The sequence below is a fragment of the Salvelinus alpinus genome, chromosome 34, assembly GCF_045679555.1.
Source record: "Salvelinus alpinus chromosome 34, SLU_Salpinus.1, whole genome shotgun sequence".
In the NCBI taxonomy this organism is placed as follows: Eukaryota; Metazoa; Chordata; class Actinopteri; order Salmoniformes; family Salmonidae; genus Salvelinus; species Salvelinus alpinus.
The window spans coordinates 4,778,133-4,797,167 of record NC_092119.1 but is presented as its reverse complement, the minus strand read 5'-3'; the positions used below and the strand labels follow the sequence as shown (position 1 = coordinate 4,797,167).

Below are 19,035 nucleotides of genomic sequence, written 5' to 3'. Positions count from 1 at the left end.
TTATGCAAAACATGACTGCGATATTATTAAGATAGAGGCTCTCAGATCATCTATGCATTTCTCAGTGTCTCTCTGAAGTGGGTGTCTGTGACTGGAGTTTCAAAGCACACAGAAGAGAAACACCAACACCCATGGGCCTGGTAGGATTATATTTAATCATGTTGTTATCTGGTCATTACTTCCTGGTAGGATTATATTTAATCATGATGTTATATCTGGTCATTACTTCCTGGTAGGATTATATTTAATCATGATGTATATCTCGTCAGTACTTCCTGGTAGTATTATATTTAATCATGTTGTTATATCTGGTCATTACTACCTGGTAGGATTATATTTAATCATATTGTTATATCTGGTCATTACTTCCTGGTAGGATTATATTTAATCATGAAGTTATATCTGGTCATTACTACCTGGTAGTATTATATTTAATCATGTTGTTATATCTGGTCATTACTACCTGGTAGGATTATATTTAATCATATTGTTATATCTGGTCATTACTACCTGGTAGTATTATATTTAATCATGTTGTTATATCTGGTCATTACTACCTGGTAGGATTATATTTAATCATATTGTTATATCTGGTCATTACTTCCTGGTAGGATTATATTTAATCATATTGTTATATCTGGTCATTACTACCTGGTAGGATTATATTTAATCATATTGTTATATCTGGTCATTACTACCTGGTAGTATTATATTTAATCATGTTGTTATATCTGGTCATTACTACCTGGTAGGATTATATTTAATCATATTGTTATATCTGGTCATTACTTCCTGGTAGGATTATATTTAATCATATTGTTATATCTGGTCATTACTACCTGGTAGTATTATATTTAATCATGTTATATCTGGTCATTGCTACCTGGTAGGATTATATTTAATCATATTGTTATATTAATTTCTAATTACTTCCTGGTAGTATTATACTTTATCATGTTGTTATATTAATTTCTCATTACTTCCTGGTAGGATTATACTTAAACATGATGTTATATCTGGTCATTACTACCTGGTAGGATTATATTTAATCATTTTGTTACGTTCTCTGATCATTACTACCTGGTAGGATACTTAATCGTATATGATTAGACATTATTAGGGCTTCACAGCAAATCTGTGAAACCCATTGTTATTCTTTGATTATTTTTTTCTTCCTTGACATGGTCAAATAACTCAAGCATAGATTGGTAACTTTTTTTTTCTAATTTGGCACGCAGAAACTAGAAGCCATGAGCAACTTGGTCTAAAATAATGGCACTGATTGGCCTGTGGGTGGCGCTGCAACTTTGTATGCAGGTGTCTTTCCTCAGGCTGAACAAATTTGCCTCAATGACTCATGTCCGTCAGGATAGATTTTTCCTTTATATTGCACATATTGGAAAACCTTTATATATAAAAAAAAAAATGGCATGAACCATAAATCCCCAAAACATCAAATGAAGTATGTAGGCCAATTGTACATCTTAACTTTAGTTTGAGCAAGGCTAAGGGATTGGTTAAGAGATGTCTTGAGTTATTTATAAATCAGGAAATAATTTGTAAATCCACTCCCAAGTTTTTGGCCTTGATATCTTAAAAGGAATAACTGTTAACAATTCACTTTTTTGATTATGTAAAGCTAATGCTTAAAATAATCCCCAAAAATATTATCATGGACTAAAAGTCAGATTCACAGCAAATTGGATCTTTGGGCTCATCATCAAAAAACATTGATACATTCAAAGATGGACACACTATACCAGTAGATGCTAACACATAAGTTTGTATGCATAAAAAAAATACTTAAAATCTTCTCATGAACCATAGGACCAAATGACTCATTGGTCCAAAGATGGCAGAGTTATTGACAAATCACAAATGAGATTTTACATGTCCATTTAAACCACTGGCCTGTGAACTTGAAACGTGTCATCGCTATCGTGGACGTCCCTTAGACGAACCTCATTGAATGTGGTATTGATATCTACTAAATAGGATAATTTTGGTAATGAAGTCTGTCTCGTTTTAAACAGAGATTTTAAGCCTATTGCAACAATGTTGGCTGTCAACACACACAAACGTGTAGAGCAAACAATGGATTATTTTATTTTTACTGTTGCTACTACTCGTTCCTGTAGCCTATGTTATTTAAACTACTGTATCAACCAAACTGTGTCAATCCACAATGGACTAGGTAGAATATATTCTGTGGCCCCCGGGTTGATGACAACGCAAATACTGCTAATAACCTACAGAACTTGAGACAACGGCATGCAGCGTGTTGATTGGTCGATGATTGGCCAAGCCCTCGTCACACCTATAATATATTTATCAAACACAGCCCTTTCGTGCCACCTCCAGCTATTGCGCTGATAATGCCCACAGTGAAAATAGCAACAAAACAAATCTAACACACACCCGGACCTATAGCCCTAGCTCCAGCGCTACGATATACCATTGTGTTACGTTTGTTAAAATGGATCCCTAAGAATGATTACCTGCTGCATCCAAAGACCAAACTTCACATGCGTCGTCCTTGTGTTACTGAGAGATAAACATGGTTATGCTTTCACTGATTGCACATAAAGGAAGATAGTTACTACAGGATAGTCCTTGCTTTGTTATCCAACTGCTCTCGTGTCCTTTCTGTCATCCTGTGAACCCTGTTCATTGCTGCTTGCAGCTACTCTATTGGTTATTGAGCTAGGATTGTTATGTGATGAGACATTATTGTAGTGTTTGTTGTCATGATTCATAAATGTTAGACTGATTCTATAATGACTTTAGAGGAAATACCGATCTTTAGCACTGGCAAATAACACTTTATATCAACACAAGAACTGTAGTGGGGGTTTGGTTCTGAGTTTGGGTGTGTGTGTGTGTGTGTGTGTGTGTGTGTGTGTGTGTGTGTGTGTGTGTGTAACCATGTCTCAGTCCCAGTTTCTCTCTGCCTTGTAGGGGAGTTCCCATCCGAAGCCGTTCCCAGGAGACATCCTGGAGTTTCCTCTGAATAAATACTTCTCCCATTTTGGAATTTATTACGGAGAGAGGGATGGAGTGCCCTACGTAGCACATCTTACCTGCAGAGGTCTGTGTCCACACACACACACACACACACACACAGGGCCGTAACCAGGGTTTGAGTTTTAGTGAGCTCCCCCCACCTCCCAGCCATTATCTCTTTGGTTGTTGTGGCTTCATTCACCGATCTACAAACACAGATTAACCACGACACATCAACTCAGCACCGGGATGAAAAACTATTAAATATATACAGAGGGATCTGTTATCTACACTGCTCAAAAAAATAAAGGGAACACTTAAACAACACAATGTAACTCCAAGTCAATCACACTTCTGTGAAATCAAACTGTCCACTTAGGAAGCAACACTGATTGACAATAAATTTCACATGCTGTTGTGCAAATGGAATAGACAAAAGGTGGAAATTATAGGCAATTAGCAAGACACCCCCAATAAAAGAGTGGTTCTGCAGGTGGTGGCCACAGACCACTTCTCAGTTCCTATGCGTCGAAGTCGGTGTAGTACGATTTGATTTTAGTCCTGTATTGACACTTTGCCTGTTTGATGGTTCGTCTGAGGGCATAGCGGGATTTCTTATAAGCTAGAGTCCCGCTCCTTGAAACCGACAGCTCTAGCCTTTAGCTCAGTGCGGATGTTGCCTGTAATCCATGGCTTCTGGTTGGGGTATGTACGTACAGTCACTGTGGGGATGACATCATCGATGCACTTGATGAAGTCAATGACAGATGTGGTGAACTCCTCAATGCCATCGGAGGAATCACGGAACATATTCCAGTCTGTGCAAAACAGTCCTGTAGCTTAGCCTTTGCTTCATCTGACCACTTCTTTGTTGACCGAGTCACTGGTGCTTCCTGCTTTAGTTTTTGCTTGTAAGCAGGAATCAGGAGGAATCAGGAGGATATAATAATGGTCAGATTTGCCAAATGGAGGGTGAGGGAGAGCTTCGTACGCATCTCTGTGTGGAGTAAAGGTGGTCTAGAGTTCTTTCCTCTTGTTGCACATGTAACATGCTGATAGAAATGAGGTGAAACTGATTTAAGTTTCCCTGCATTAAAGTCACCGGCCACTAGGAGCGCCGCCTCTGGGTGAGCATTTTCCAGTTTGCTTGCTGTTTGAATGCAGCTCATTCATTGCTGTCTTAGTGCCAGACTCTGACTGTGGTGGTATGTAAACAGCTATGAAAAATACAGATGAAAACTCTCTAGGTAGATAGTGTGGTCTACAGCTTATCATGAGATACATCTGCCTTCACCTCCAGGCGCCATTTTTGTTAATATGATATCTGAGTGAGAGTGACTAACAAAATCATTAGGGGGCCTCCTGAAGATCAGGGGCCTCGTTCATAACCGCTGTGTACATTTGACACTAAATATCTGCATGAGCCATTTCTGAAAACACTATTTACAAAAGATTTATAAACTTGTCGCACGCAATACATGCGCATTTTTTCCCAATATAAATCTGACCCGACTTGAAACTGGACGCGTGAACAGGTATTACAACTCAATGTCTGAAAAATGCCCTTTGTGGTGACAATATTACCCCCTTATTTGCTGTATACTGTGGAAGTATTGGAATTAGGCCAGGGAAGTTACTTAAAATAAGGAGCAATGGCAATCTTGATTAAATGTCTGTTGTCAGAATGTTTAACATTTTTACAAATACATTTGCTTTATTTGCAGTAAAAAATTAAGAAATGTGTACCTGTAAACTGATCATTTGATTTCAATCAATGTTTTGCATTGACTTTTTCCCAAACCTAAATGTGCTGCCCGCAAATTCTGAAACATTGTCTGGAAGCTACTGTATATCTGCTCAGTAGGCGTACTTATAGCAATAGCCTACACACTTCAAAGCAAAATATCAACTGTCCATGTTTTAAATTCGACTGAGTATTACCCTATAAACCGCGTTCCCTTTCAGCTGTATAGAGCAAAATACGTATAAGCTCAGTTAAATGAGAGATGTGCATGGTCATTTGTTGTTCATTCCTGTTTCTCAAACAAATGTAGAAGTTGTTCCAAATGTCAAATTTTTTATGGTTAAGGTTAGACATTTACTCCGAATGGTTAAGGTTAGGCATTAACTCTGAATGGTTAAGGTTAGGCATTAACTCTGAATGGTTAAGGTTAGGCATTAACTCTGAATGGTTAAGGTTAGGCATTAACTCTGAATGGTTAAGGTTAGACATTAACTCTGAATGGTTAAGGTTAGACATTAACTCTGAATGGGTAAGGTTAGGCATTAACTCTGAATGGTTAAGGTTAGGCATTAACTCTGAATGGTTAAGGTTAGACATTAACTCTGAATGGTTAAGGTTAGACATTAACTCTGAATGGGTAAGGTTAGGCATTAACTCTGAATGGTTAAGGTTAATCATTAACTCTGAATGGTTAAGGTTAGACATTAACTCTGAATGGTTAAGGTTAATCATTAACTCTGAATGGTTAAGGTTAATCATTAACTCTGAATGGTTAAGGTTAATCATTAACTCTGAATGGTTAAGGTTAATCATTAACTCTGAATGGTTAAGGTTAATCATTAACTCTGAATGGTTAAGGTTAATCATTAACTCTGAATGGTTAAGGTTAGTCATTAACTCTGAATGGTTAAGGTTAATCATTAACTCTGAATGGTTAAGGTTAGGCATTAACTCTGAATGGTTAAGGTTAATCATTAACTCTGAATGGTTAAGGTTAATCATTAACTCTGAATGGTTAAGGTTAATCATTAACTCTGAATGGTTAAGGTTAGTCATTAACTCTGAATGGTTAAGGTTAATCATTAACTCTGAATGGTTAAGGTTAGGCATTAACTCTGAATGGTTAAGGTTAATCATTAACTCTGAATGGTTAAGGTTAATCATTAACTCTGAATGGTTAAGGTTAATCATTAACTCTGAATGGTTAAGGTTAATCATTAACTCTGAATGGTTAAGGTTAATCATTAACTCTGAATGGTTAAGGTTAATCATTAACTCTGAATGGTTAAGGTTAATCATTAACTCTGAATGGTTAAGGTTAATCATTAACTCTGAATGGTTAAGGTTAGTCATTAACTCTGAATGGTTAAGGTTAATCATTAACTCTGAATGGTTAAGGTTAGACATTAACTCTGAATGGTTAAGGTTAATCATTAACTCTGAATGGTTAAGGTTAATCATTAACTCTGAATGGTTAAGGTTAGACATTAACTCTGAATGGTTAAGGTTAGGCATTAACTCTGAATGGTTAAGGTTAATCATTAACTCTGAATGGTTAAGGTTAGACATTAACTCTGAATGGTTAAGGTTAATCATTAACTCTGAATGGTTAAGGTTAGAGGTTAAAGGTTAGGGTCAAAACCACTTTCTATCACTGGATTCAAACATGCAACCTTTAGATTCAGAGGCAGATGTTTATCGCCCATCTGCCATCTCCGTCCACAACGTTGAAAACTACGTGAAGGTAACACCGCCCCCTAGTGGCCGGTTTCCACGTCATCTCCCGACGTCCTCACACGTGGATGGACGTCGAATACTGACTTGTATCATGGGTGACCTGCCTGATTTTGTTTTGGGCTAAAGTTTATTCTGGAATATCAACCGTCATGGCCAGAAACGGTGGTAAAGAGTTTATTCTGTAATGGTTATGAAAATAGCCTATGTATTATGTATCACATAAATTAAATATTGTTCACCTGGGACATTTCAACTAACAGTAAGCTATTCAGACATAGCATAAAAAAACGTAAGCTTTTACATCATATCCCTCATTTTCACGACATACTTATTTTCCAGCAAACGCAATACAATGTTTCAACTGCTACCAGATGTGGGTCCGCATGGATCGCAGGTTTGTGGGGTGGCATTCTCACGTCAAGTAACGGTTTATAAATGAGGCCCCGAAATATGCTACACTGCCCACAAATTCATAAACATTGTCTACTCTGGAAGATAACTACAGTGGTAACCTACACACCTGTTTCAGAGGGCAGTGTTTAGGTTAGGGGAAAGTAGATGCAAAACATTATTGAATTCAGACAACCTGTTTACAGGTCCACAACAATTTGCAATTGTTTTCGTTTTTGTGTTACTATACTTGTGAGGACTTTTTGGGGACCAACAATTGATACCATAACACCGAAGCCTAAATTGGGCTTTTTACAAGTGAGAACCGGCAAAATGTCCTCACTTCTCTGAATTTTTGTTGGTTAACTATTCTTGTGAGGACTTCAAGTCTAACCACTAGGCTACCTGGGCGGCAGGTAGCCTAGTGGTTGGAGCATTGGGCCTGTAACCGAAAGGTTGCTAGATCGAATCCCCAAGCTGACAATGTAAAAATCTGTTGTTCTGCCCCTGAACAAGGCAGTTAACCCACTGTTCCTAGCCCGTCATTGTAAGTAAGAATTTGTTCTTAACTGACTTGCCTAGCTAAATAAAGGTTAAATATATATATATATTTTTAAGTAATCACAAGTGTAGTAAAACGTGTACATACACACTGACACACACTTGCTATGTTGTACTAATCGACTATGTGTGTAGACTCGGAGACGAAGCTGCTGTTATTTGGTCGAGCCCTGAAGTCAGAGGTCAAATTGGACCCAGTGGAGCTAGTGGGACGGAGATACAAGGTAACACACTCACTCAGATGCAAACTATAATAATGAAATATTTACTGTGTGTGTGTGAGGTTAAAGCTTGTGTGTGAGGTCATAGCTCCTCTGTGTGTGTAGGTGAGGTCATAGCTCCTCTGTGTGTGTAGGTGAGGTCATAGCTCCTCTATGTGTGTAGAGGTGAGGTCATAGCTCCTCTGTGTGTGTGTAGGTGAGGTTATTGCTCCTCTGTGTGTGTAGGTGAGGTTATAACTCCTCTGTGTGTGTGTAGGTGAGGTTATAGCTCCTCTGTGTGTGTAGGTGAGGTCATAGCTCCTCTGTGTGTGTAGGTGAGGTAATACCTCCTCTGTGTGTGTAGGTGAGGTTATAGCTCCTCTGTGTGTGTAGGTGAGGTTATACCTCCTCTGTGTGTGTAGGTGAGGTTATAGCTCCTCTGTGTGTGTAGGTGAGGTTATAGCTCCTCTGTGTGTGTAGGTGAGGTTAAAGCTCCTCTGTGTGTGTGAGGTCATAGCTCCTCTGTGTGTGTAGGTGAGGTCATAGCTCCTCTGTGTGTGTAGGTGAGGTCATAGCTCCTCTGTGTGTGTAGGTGAGGTTATAGCTCCTCTGTGTGTGTAGGTGAGGTTATACCTCCTCTGTGTGTGTAGGTGAGGTTATAGCTCCTCTGTGTGTGTAGGTGAGGTTATACCTCCTCTGTGTGTAGGTGAGGTTAAAGCTCCTCTGTGTGTGTGAGGTCATAGCTCCTCTGTGTGTGTAGGTGAGGTCATAGCTCCTCTGTGTGTGTAGGTGAGGTTATAGCTCCTCTGTGTGTGTAGGTGAGGTTATAGCTCCTCTGTGTGTGTAGGTGAGGTCATAGCTCCTCTGTGTGTGTAGGTGAGGTCATAGCTCCTCTGTGTGTGTAGGTGAGGTTATAGCTCCCCTCTGTGTGTGTAGGTGAGGTCATAGCTCCTCTGTGTGTGTAGGTGAGGTCATAGCTCCTCTGTGTGTGTGTGTAGGTGAGGTTATAGCTCCTCTGTGTGTGTGTGTAGGTGAGGTTATAGCTCCTCTGTGTGTGTAGGTGAGGTCATAGCTCCTCTGTGTGTGTAGGTGAGGTTATAGCTCCTCTGTGTGTGTAGGTGAGGTCATAGCTCCTCTGTGTGTGTAGGTGAGGTTATAGCTCCTCTGTGTGTGTAGGTGAGGTCATAGCTCCTCTGTGTGTGTGTAGGTGAGGTTATAGCTCCTCTGTGTGTGTAGGTGAGGTTATAGCTCCTCTGTGTGTGTAGGTGTGGTCATAGCTCCTCTGTGTGTGTGTGTGCGTAGGTGAGGTTATAGCTCCTCTCTGTGTGTGTAGATGAGATAATAGTTCCTCTGTGTGTGTGTGTGCGTAGGTGAGGTTATAGCTCCTCTCTGTGTGTGTAGATGAGATAATAGTTCCTCTGTGTGTGTGTGTGCGTAGGTGAGGTTATAGTTCCTCTGTGTGTGTGTAGGTGAGGTTATAGCTCCTCTGTGTGTGTAGGTGAGGTTCTAGCTCATCTGTGTGTGTAGGCGAGGTTATAGCTCCTCTGTGTGTGTAGGTGAGGTTATAGCTCCTCTGTGTGTGTAGGTGAGGTTCTAGCTCCTCTGTGTGTGTAGGTGAGGTTATAGCTCCTCTGTGTGTGTGTGTGGGTGAGGATATAGCTCCTCTGTGTGTGTGTGTGGGTGAGGTTATAGCTCCTCTGTGTGTGTAGGTGAGGTTATAGCTCCTCTGTAAGTGTAGGTGAGGTTATAGCTCCTCTGTGTGTGTAGGTGAGGTTATATCTCCTCTGTGTGTGTAGGTGAGGTCATAGCTCCTCTCTGTGTGTGTGTAGGTGAGGTCATAGCTCCTCTGTGTGTGTAGGTGAGGTTATAGCTCCTCTGTGTGTGTAGGTGAGGTCATAGCTCCTCTCTGTGTGTGTGTAGGTGAGGTTATAGCTCCTCTGTGTGTGTAGGTGAGGTTAAAGCTCCTCTGTGTGTGTAGGTGAGGTCATAGCTCCTCTGTGTGTGTAGGTGAGGTTATAGCTCCTCTGTGTGTGTAGGTGAGGTTATAGCTCCTCTGTGTGTGTAGGTGAGGTTATAGCTCCTCTGTGTGTGTAGGTGAGGTTATAGCTCCTCTGTGTGTGTAGGTGAGGTTATAGCTCCTCTGTGTGTAGGTGAGGTTATAGCTCCTCTATGTGTGTAGGTGAGGTTATAGCTCCTCTGTGTGTGTGTGTAGGTGAGGTTATAGCTCCTCTGTGTGTGTGTGTAGGTGAGGTTATCGCTCCTCTGTGTGTGTAGGTGAGGTCATAGCTCCTCTGTGTGTGTGTGTAGGTGAGGTTATAGCTCCTCTATATGTGTAGGTGAGGTTATAGCTCCTCTGTGTGTGTGTAGGTGAGGTTATAGCTCCTCTATATGTGTAGGTGAGGTTAAAGCTCCTCTGTGTGTGTGTAGGTGAGGTTATAGCTCCTCTGTGTGTGTGTGTAGGTGAGGTTATAGCTCCTCTGTGTGTGTAGGTGAGGTCATAGCTCCTCTGTGTGTGTAGGTGAGGTCATAGCTCCTCTGTGTGTGTAGGTGAGGTCATAGCTCCTCTGTGTGTGTAGGTGAGGTTATAGCTCCTCTGTGTGTGTAGGTGAGGTTATAGCTCCTCTGTGTGTGTAGGTGAGGTCATAGCTCCTCTGTGTGTGTAGGTGAGGTTATAGCTCCTCTGTGTGTGTAGGTGAGGTTATACCTCCTCTGTGTGTGTGTAGGTGAGGTTATACCTCCTCTGTGTGTGTAGGTGAGGTTATACCTCTCTGTGTGTGTAGGTGAGGTCATAGCTCCTCTGTGTGTGTAGGTGAGGTCATAGCTCCTCTGTGTGTGTAGGTGAGGTTATACCTCCTCTGTGTGTGTAGGTGAGGTTATAGCTCCTCTGTGTGTGTAGGTGAGGTTATAGCTCCTCTCTGTGTGTAGGTGAGGTTATAGCTCCTCTGTGTGTGTAGGTGAGGTTATAGCTCCTCTGTGTGTGTAGGTGAGGTTATAGCTCCTCTGTGTGTGTAGGTGAGGTCATAGCTCCTCTGTGTGTGTAGGTGAGGTTATAGCTCCTCTGTGTGTGTAGGTGAGGTTATACCTCCTCTGTGTGTGTGTAGGTGAGGTTATACCTCCTCTGTGTGTGTAGGTGAGGTTATACCTCTCTGTGTGTGTAGGTGAGGTCATAGCTCCTCTGTGTGTGTAGGTGAGGTCATAGCTCCTCTGTGTGTGTAGGTGAGGTTATACCTCCTCTGTGTGTGTAGGTGAGGTTATAGCTCCTCTGTGTGTGTAGGTGAGGTTATAGCTCCTCTCTGTGTGTAGGTGAGGTTATAGCTCCTCTGTGTGTGTAGGTGAGGTTATAGCTCCTCTGTGTGTGTAGGTGAGGTTATAGCTCCTCTGTGTGTGTAGGTGAGGTTATAGCTCCTCTGTGTGTGTAGGTGAGTTTATAGCTCCTCTGTGTGTGTGTAGGTGAGGTTATAGCTCCTCTATATGTGTAGGTGAGGTTAAAGCTCCTCTGTGTGTGTTTAGGTGAGGTTATAGCTCCTCTATATGTGTAGGTGAGGTTAAAGCTCCTCTGTGTGTGTGTAGGTGAGGTTATAGCTCCTCTGTGTGTGTGTGTAGGTGAGGTTATAGCTCCTCTGTGTGTGTAGGTGAGGTCATAGCTCCTCTGTGTGTGTAGGTGAGGTCATAGCTCCTCTGTGTGTGTAGGTGAGGTCATAGCTCCTCTGTGTGTGTAGGTGAGGTCATAGCTCCTCTGTGTGTGTAGGTGAGGTTATAGCTCCTCTGTGTGTGTAGGTGAGGTTATAGCTCCTCTGTGTGTGTAGGTGAGGTCATAGCTCCTCTGTGTGTGTAGGTGAGGTTATAGCTCCTCTGTGTGTGTAGGTGAGGTTATACCTCCTCTGTGTGTGTGTAGTTGAGGTTATACCTCCTCTGTGTGTGTAGGTGAGGTTATACCTCTCTGTGTGTGTAGGTGAGGTCATAGCTCCTCTGTGTGTGTAGGTGAGGTCATAGCTCCTCTGTGTGTGTAGGTGAGGTTATACCTCCTCTGTGTGTGTAGGTGAGGTTATAGCTCCTCTGTGTGTGTAGGTGAGGTTATAGCTCCTCTCTGTGTGTAGGTGAGGTTATAGCTCCTCTGTGTGTGTAGGTGAGGTTATAGCTCCTCTGTGTGTGTAGGTGAGGTTATAGCTCCTCTGTGTGTGTAGGTGAGGTTATAGCTCCTCTGTGTGTGTAGGTGAGGTTATAGCTCCTCTATATGTGTAGGTGAGGTTATAGCTCCTCTGTGTGTAGGTGAGGTTATAGCTGCTCTGTGTGTGTAGGTGAGGTTATACCTCCTCTGTGTGTGTAGGTGAGGTTATAGCTCCTCTGTGTGTGTAGGTGAGGTCATAGCTCTTCTGTGTGTGTAGGTGAGGTTATAGCTCCTCTCTGTGTGTGTAGGTGAGGTTATACCTCCTCTGTGTGTGTAGGTGAGGTTATAGCTCCTCTGTGTGTGTAGGTGAGGTTATAGCTCCTCTGTGTGTAGGTGAGGTTATAGCTCCTCTGTGTGTGTAGGTGAGGTTATAGCTCCTCTGTGTGTGTAGGTGAGGTCATAGCTCCTCTGTGTGTGTAGGTGAGGTTATAGCTCCTCTGTGTGTGTAGATGAGGTTATAGCTCCTCTGTTTGTGTAGGTGAGGTTATAGCTCCTCTATATGTGTGTGTAGGTGAGGTTATAGCTCCTCTGTTTGTGTAGGTGAGGTTATAACTCCTCTGTGTGTGTAGGTGAGGTTATAGCTCCTCTGTGTGTGTAGGTGAGGTTATACCTCCTCTGTGTGTGTAGGTGAGGTTATAGCTCCTTTGTGTGTGTAGGTGAGGTTATAACTCCTCTGTGTGTGTAGGTGAGGTTATAGCTCCTCTGTGTGTGTAGGTGAGGTTATACCTCCTCTGTGTGTGTAGGTGAGGTCATAGCTCCTCTGTGTGTGTAGGTGAGGTTATAGCTCCTCTGTGTGTGTAGGTGAGGTCATAGTTCCTCTGTGTGTGTAGGTGAGGTCATAGCTCCTCTGTGTGTGTAGGTGAGGTTATAGCTCCTCTGTGTGTGTAGGTGAGGTCATAGTTCCTCTGTGTGTGTGTAGGTGAGGTCATAGCTCCTCTGTGTGTGTAGGTGAGGTCATAGCTCCTCTGTGTGTGTGTGTAGGTGAGGTTATAGCTCCTCTGTGTGTGTGTGTAGGTGAGGTTATAGCTCCTCTGTGTGTGTAGATGAGGTTATAGCTCCTCTGTTTGTGTAGGTGAGGTTATAGCTCCTCTATATGTGTGTGTAGGTGAGGTTATAGCTCCTCTGTTTGTGTAGGTGAGGTTATAACTCCTCTGTGTGTGTAGGTGAGGTTATAGCTCCTCTGTGTGTGTAGGTGAGGTTATACCTCCTCTGTGTGTGTAGGTGAGGTTATAGCTCCTTTGTGTGTGTAGGTGAGGTTATAACTCCTCTGTGTGTGTAGGTGAGGTTATAGCTCCTCTGTGTGTGTAGGTGAGGTTATACCTCCTCTGTGTGTGTAGGTGAGGTCATAGCTCCTCTGTGTGTGTAGGTGAGGTTATAGCTCCTCTGTGTGTGTAGGTGAGGTCATAGTTCCTCTGTGTGTGTAGGTGAGGTCATAGCTCCTCTGTGTGTGTAGGTGAGGTTATAGCTCCTCTGTGTGTGTAGGTGAGGTCATAGTTCCTCTGTGTGTGTGTAGGTGAGGTCATAGCTCCTCTGTGTGTGTAGGTGAGGTCATAGCTCCTCTGTGTGTGTGTGTAGGTGAGGTTATAGCTCCTCTGTGTGTGTGTGTAGGTGAGGTTATAGCTCCTCTGTGTGTGTAGATGAGGTTATAGCTCCTCTGTGTGTGTGTAGGTGAGGTTATAGCTCCTCTCTGTGTGTGTAGGTGAGGTTATAACTCCTCTGTGTGTGTGTAGGTGAGGTCATAGCTCCTCTGTGTGTGTGTAGGTGAGGTTATAGCTCCTCTCTGTGTGTGTAGGTGAGGTTATAACTCCTCTGTGTGTGTGTAGGTGAGGTCATAGCTCCTCTGTGTGTGTAGATTAGGTTATAGCTCCTCTGTGTGTGTAGGTGAGGTTATAGCTCCTCTCTGTGTGTGTAGATGAGGTTATAGCTCCCCTCTGTGTGTGTAGGTGAGGTTATAGCTCCTCTGTGTGTGTAGGTGAGGTTATACCTCCTCTGTGTGTGTAGGTGAGGTCATAGCTCCTCTGTGTGTGTGTGTAGGTGAGGTTATAACTCCTCTGTGTGTGTAGGTGAGGTTATAGCTCCTCTCTGTGTGTGTAGGTGAGGTTATAGCTCCTCTGTGTGTGTAGGTGAGGTTATAGCTCCTCTGTTTGTGTAGGTGAGGAACTTGCTGGATGAGGTCCATCCACCCAGGGATTTCTACTCTCTGGTGAAGCCTGCGATAGACGACATGATCGGTAGAGACGTCACCTTCGACATCCTGTTTCATAACTCTGAACACCAGGCCACGCTCTTCAGATACGGACTCAAGAAGTCCACCCAGGTAAGGGTAGGGATGGTGAGTGCGTGTGTGTGTGTGTGTCTTTTGAGGGGGGGGGGTGTATATGAAGTGCAACAATGTCTGATGTGATTGGTTGTAGATTGAGAAGATCTGTTGTGATTGGTTACAGATTGAAAAGGTCTACGCCCAGATCCTGCCCACCTGGAAGAAGCCGTTTGAGAAGAAGTTGTTGTAACCATGACGACGACCGTGGCTGTGTTCTAGATTGGAACACAGTCTACAGTTTAATTCCCTCTAGATGTCTACTAACGAGGTACAAGGAGAATTATAACAGTACATGTATTAAATGTAACTCCATAGCCAGTGTAGGATGATGATATAGGGGAATTAATATTTTTATTTTTTGTTTTTGCATTCAGGGTTACATTGAACATTGTATTTTTTAAATATATATACACACACATCAATAAAATACAGTAAAATAGTTTCCTATTATTCTGTGTGTCTCAGAGAGAGCGCGAGAGAAGGCGGGGTGAGGGTTTTACTTCAGTTTAAGGGACGTGGGCACCATTCAATCTGTATTGCCAAAGCGTTACAGAAATGCGTTACAGGTCATTTGTGAATGTGCTGACATATGCAGTGTTTACCGTGAATGCAGTCTCCACTAACGCGGTTACATTGCCTTCACATTTCAATCACGCTGTACTTCCACGATGCGGAATGAGTAGAGCCCTGAATTCGATCTCATATTGTTGTTATGGTGATGTGGGACATGAAACGATGGAGAAAATATGAATCTGCTCTTTGTGCTTGTGTGCTGGGTGGGGAATGAAAAGGCGCGGTGTGCTTGTGTGCTGGGTGGGGAATGAAAAGGCGCGGTGTGCTTGTGTGCTGGGTGGGGAATGAAAAGGCGCGGTGTGCTTGTGTGCTGGGTGGGGAATGAAAAGGCGCGGTGTGCTTGTGTGCTGGGTGGGGAATGAAAAGGCGCGGTGTGCTTGTGTGCTGGGTGGGGAATGAAAAGGCGCGGTGTGCTTGTGTGCTGGGTGGGGAATGAAAAGGCGCGGTGTGCTTGTGTGCTGGGTGGGGAATGAAAAGGCGCGGTGTGCTTGTGTGCTGGGTGGGGAATGAAAAGGCGCGGTGTGCTTGTGTGCTGGGTGGGGAATGAAAAGGCGCGGTGTGCTTGTGTGCTGGGTGGGGAATGAAAAGGCGCGGTGTGCTTGTGTGCTGGGTGGGGAATGAAAAGGCGCGGTGTGCTTGTGTGCTGGGTGGGGAATGAAAAGGCGCGGTGTGCTTGTGTGCTGGGTGGGGAATGAAAAGGCGCGGTGTGCTTGTGTGCTGGGTGGGGAATGAAAAGGCGCGGTGTGCTTGTGTGCTGGGTGGGGAATGAAAAGGCGCGGTGTGCTTGTGTGCTGGGTGGGGAATGAAAAGGCGCGGTGTGCTTGTGTGCTGGGTGGGGAATGAAAAGGCGCGGTGTGCTTGTGTGCTGGGTGGGGAATGAAAAGGCGCGGTGTGCTTGTGTGCTGGGTGGGGAATGAAAAGGCGCGGTGTGCTTGTGTGCTGGGTGGGGAATGAAAAGGCGCGGTGTGCTTGTGTGCTGGGTGGGGAATGAAAAGGCGCGGTGTGCTTGTGTGCTGGGTGGGGAATGAAAAGGCGCGGTGTGCTTGTGTGCTGGGTGGGGAATGAAAAGGCGCGGTGTGCTTGTGTGCTGGGTGGGGAATGAAAAGGCGCGGTGTGCTTGTGTGCTGGGTGGGGAATGAAAAGGCGCGGTGTGCTTGTGTGCTGGGTGGGGAATGAAAAGGCGCGGTGTGCTTGTGTGCTGGGTGGGGAATGAAAAGGCGCGGTGTGCTGGGTGGGGAATGAAAAGGCGCGGTGTGCTTGTGTGCTGGGTGGGGAATGAAAAGGCGCGGTGTGCTTGTGTGCTGGGTGGGGAATGAAAAGGCGCGGTGTGCTGGGTGGGGAATGAAAAGGCGCGGTGTGCTTGTGTGCTGGGTGGGGAATGAAAAGGCGCGGTGTGCTTGTGTGCTGGGTGGGGAATGAAAAGGCGCGGTGTGCTGGGTGGGGAATGAAAAGGCGCGGTGTGCTTGTGTGCTGGGTGGGGAATGAAAAGGCGCGGTGTGCTTGTGTGCTGGGTGGGGAATGAAAAGGCGCGGTGTGCTGGGTGGGGAATGAAAAGGCGCGGTGTGCTTGTGTGCTGGGTGGGGAATGAAAAGGCGCGGTGTGCTTGTGTGCTGGGTGGGGAATGAAAAGGCGCGGTGTGCTGGGTGGGGAATGAAAAGGCGCGGTGTGCTTGTGTGCTGGGTGGGGAATGAAAAGGCGCGGTGTGCTTGTGTGCTGGGTGGGGAATGAAAAGGCGCGGTGTGCTGGGTGGGGAATGAAAAGGCGCGGTGTGCTTGTGTGCTGGGTGGGGAATGAAAAGGCGCGGTGTGCTTGTGTGCTGGGTGGGGAATGAAAAGGCGCGGTGTGCTTGTGTGCTGGGTGGGGAATGAAAAGGCGCGGTGTGCTTGTGTGCTGGGTGGGGAATGAAAAGGCGCGGTGTGCTTGTGTGCTGGGTGGGGAATGAAAAGGCGCGGTGTGCTTGTGTGCTGGGTGGGGAATGAAAAGGCGCGGTGTGCTTGTGTGCTGGGTGGGGAATGAAAAGGCGCGGTGTGCTTGTGTGCTGGGTGGGGAATGAAAAGGCGCGGTGTGCTTGTGTGCTGGGTGGGGAATGAAAAGGCGCGGTGTGCTTGTGTGCTGGGTGGGGAATGAAAAGGCGCGGTGTGCTTGTGTGCTGGGTGGGGAATGAAAAGGCGCGGTGTGCTTGTGTGCTGGGTGGGGAATGAAAAGGCGCGGTGTGCTTGTGTGCTGGGTGGGGAATGAAAAGGCGCGGTGTGCTTGTGTGCTGGGTGGGGAATGAAAAGGCGCGGTGTGCTTGTGTGCTGGGTGGGGAATGAAAAGGCGCGGTGTGCTTGTGTGCTGGGTGGGGAATGAAAAGGCGCGGTGTGCTTGTGTGCTGGGTGGGGAATGAAAAGGCGCGGTGTGCTTGTGTGCTGGGTGGGGAATGAAAAGGCGCGGTGTGCTTGTGTGCTGGGTGGGGAATGAAAAGGCGCGGTGTGCTTGTGTGCTGGGTGGGGAATGAAAAGGCGCGGTGTGCTTGTGTGCTGGGTGGGGAATGAAAAGGCGCGGTGTGCTTGTGTGCTGGGTGGGGAATGAAAAGGCGCGGTGTGCTTGTGTGCTGGGTGGGGAATGAAAAGGCGCGGTGTGCTTGTGTGCTGGGTGGGGAATGAAAAGGCGCGGTGTGCTTGTGTGCTGGGTGGGGAATGAAAAGGCGCGGTGTGCTTGTGTGCTGGGTGGGGAATGAAAAGGCGCGGTGTGCTTGTGTGCTGGGTGGGGAATGAAAAGGCGCGGTGTGCTTGTGTGCTGGGTGGGGAATGAAAAGGCGCGGTGTGCTTGTGTGCTGGGTGGGGAATGAAAAGGCGCGGTGTGCTTGTGTGCTGGGTGGGGAATGAAAAGGCGCGGTGTGCTTGTGTGCTGGGTGGGGAATGAAAAGGCGCGGTGTGCTTGTGTGCTGGGTGGGGAATGAAAAGGCGCGGTGTGCTGGGTGGGGAATGAAAAGGCGCGGTGTGCTTGTGTGCTGGGTGGGGAATGAAAAGGCGCGGTGTGCTTGTGTGCTGGGTGGGGAATGAAAAGGCGCGGTGTGCTGGGTGGGGAATGAAAAGGCGCGGTGTGCTTGTGTGCTGGGTGGGGAATGAAAAGGCGCGGTGTGCTTGTGTGCTGGGTGGGGAATGAAAAGGCGCGGTGTGCTGGGTGGGGAATGAAAAGGCGCGGTGTGCTTGTGTGCTGGGTGGGGAATGAAAAGGCGCGGTGTGCTTGTGTGCTGGGTGGGGAATGAAAAGGCGCGGTGTGCTTGTGTGCTGGGTGGGGAATGAAAAGGCGCGGTGTGCTGGGTGGGGAATGAAAAGGCGCGGTGTGCTTGTGTGCTGGGTGGGGAATGAAAAGGCGCGGTGTGCTTGTGTGCTGGGTGGGGAATGAAAAGGCGCGGTGTGCTTGTGTGCTGGGTGGGGAATGAAAAGGTACATTTACTAAGAAAACTAATTTCATCTCCGAAGCGCTTTCTCCTATAGTGTGAATGTGTGTACAGCATCACAGAGGAAAGATGTTTGATGATAACAAACACTCCCTCCTCCACTCTCTCCTCTTCCTCCACTCTCTCCTCTTCCTCCACTCTCTCCTCTTCTCCTCCACTCTCTCCTCTTCCTCCACTCTCTCCTCTTCCTCCACTCTCTCCTCTTCTCCTCCACTCTCTCCTCTTCCTCCACTCTCTCCTCTTCCTCCACTCTCGCAGTTCTTGACACAAACCGGTGCGCCTGGCACCTACTACCATACCCCGTTTTAAAAGGCACTTGAATCTTTTTGTCTTGTCCATTCACCTTCTGAATGACACACATACACAATCCATGTCTCAATTGTCTCAAGACTTAAAAATCCTTCTTTAACCCTATTCGTACGGGACTAGTGTTACTATAGAATGTCGATTATGTCATTATTACCCCAGCATGTCTGTATTTCCAGTGGACGATTCAGACCGGATCAGTTTTACCAAACTGCCCCTGTAATTATTTTTGTTTCCCCCCTAATTGACCGTTATGACATCAGCCTGGAGGCTCTTCTAGGTGTGAAGATATTTTAAATGTCTAGGGATTGTCTAATATTGGGCTAATGGCCTTCAGTTGGGAGAAAGTCAAAATAATAATAATAATGCATATTAATAAGAACCATGAACTGTAAACTACACAGACATTTAATTACCTGACGGATTTGGCAAATGACCAATTCATTGGCACAAAATCGTCCACTTCATTTATTGAAAGAGAAGTATGGCACTAGGTTATTTGACAAAACAAATCGTTCATCTGTAGGGTACCTGCATAGCACGTTGTTTTAAGCATCAATTTGTTCTCGTGTTCTGACCCAAACTGGG

At 45.4% G+C, this 19,035-nt stretch overlaps 1 protein-coding gene across 1 annotated transcript; it reads left to right on the top strand.

The window, feature by feature from the left end:
• The first annotated feature begins 4 nt into the window (after positions 1 to 4).
• On the top strand, positions 5 to 14,563 carry LOC139563830 (phospholipase A and acyltransferase 4-like). Its single transcript, XM_071382757.1, has 5 exons — positions 5 to 140; positions 2,959 to 3,088; positions 7,571 to 7,659; positions 13,956 to 14,120; positions 14,248 to 14,563. The coding sequence occupies exons 1-5, from the start codon at positions 132 to 134 to the stop codon at positions 14,311 to 14,313; spliced, it is 459 nt and encodes a 152-aa protein (XP_071238858.1). The 5' UTR covers positions 5 to 131; the 3' UTR covers positions 14,314 to 14,563.
• Positions 14,564 to 19,035: the final 4,472 nt, after the last annotated feature.

Excerpts from the sequence above, each read along its gene's own strand:
- LOC139563830 (XM_071382757.1), top strand. Across the intron at positions 7,660-13,955 it reads TAGTGGGACGGAGATACAAG|GTGAGGAACTTGCTGGATGA; the intron begins GTAACACACTCA and ends CTGTTTGTGTAG. Across the intron at positions 14,121-14,247 it reads GACTCAAGAAGTCCACCCAG|ATTGAAAAGGTCTACGCCCA; the intron begins GTAAGGGTAGGG and ends GATTGGTTACAG.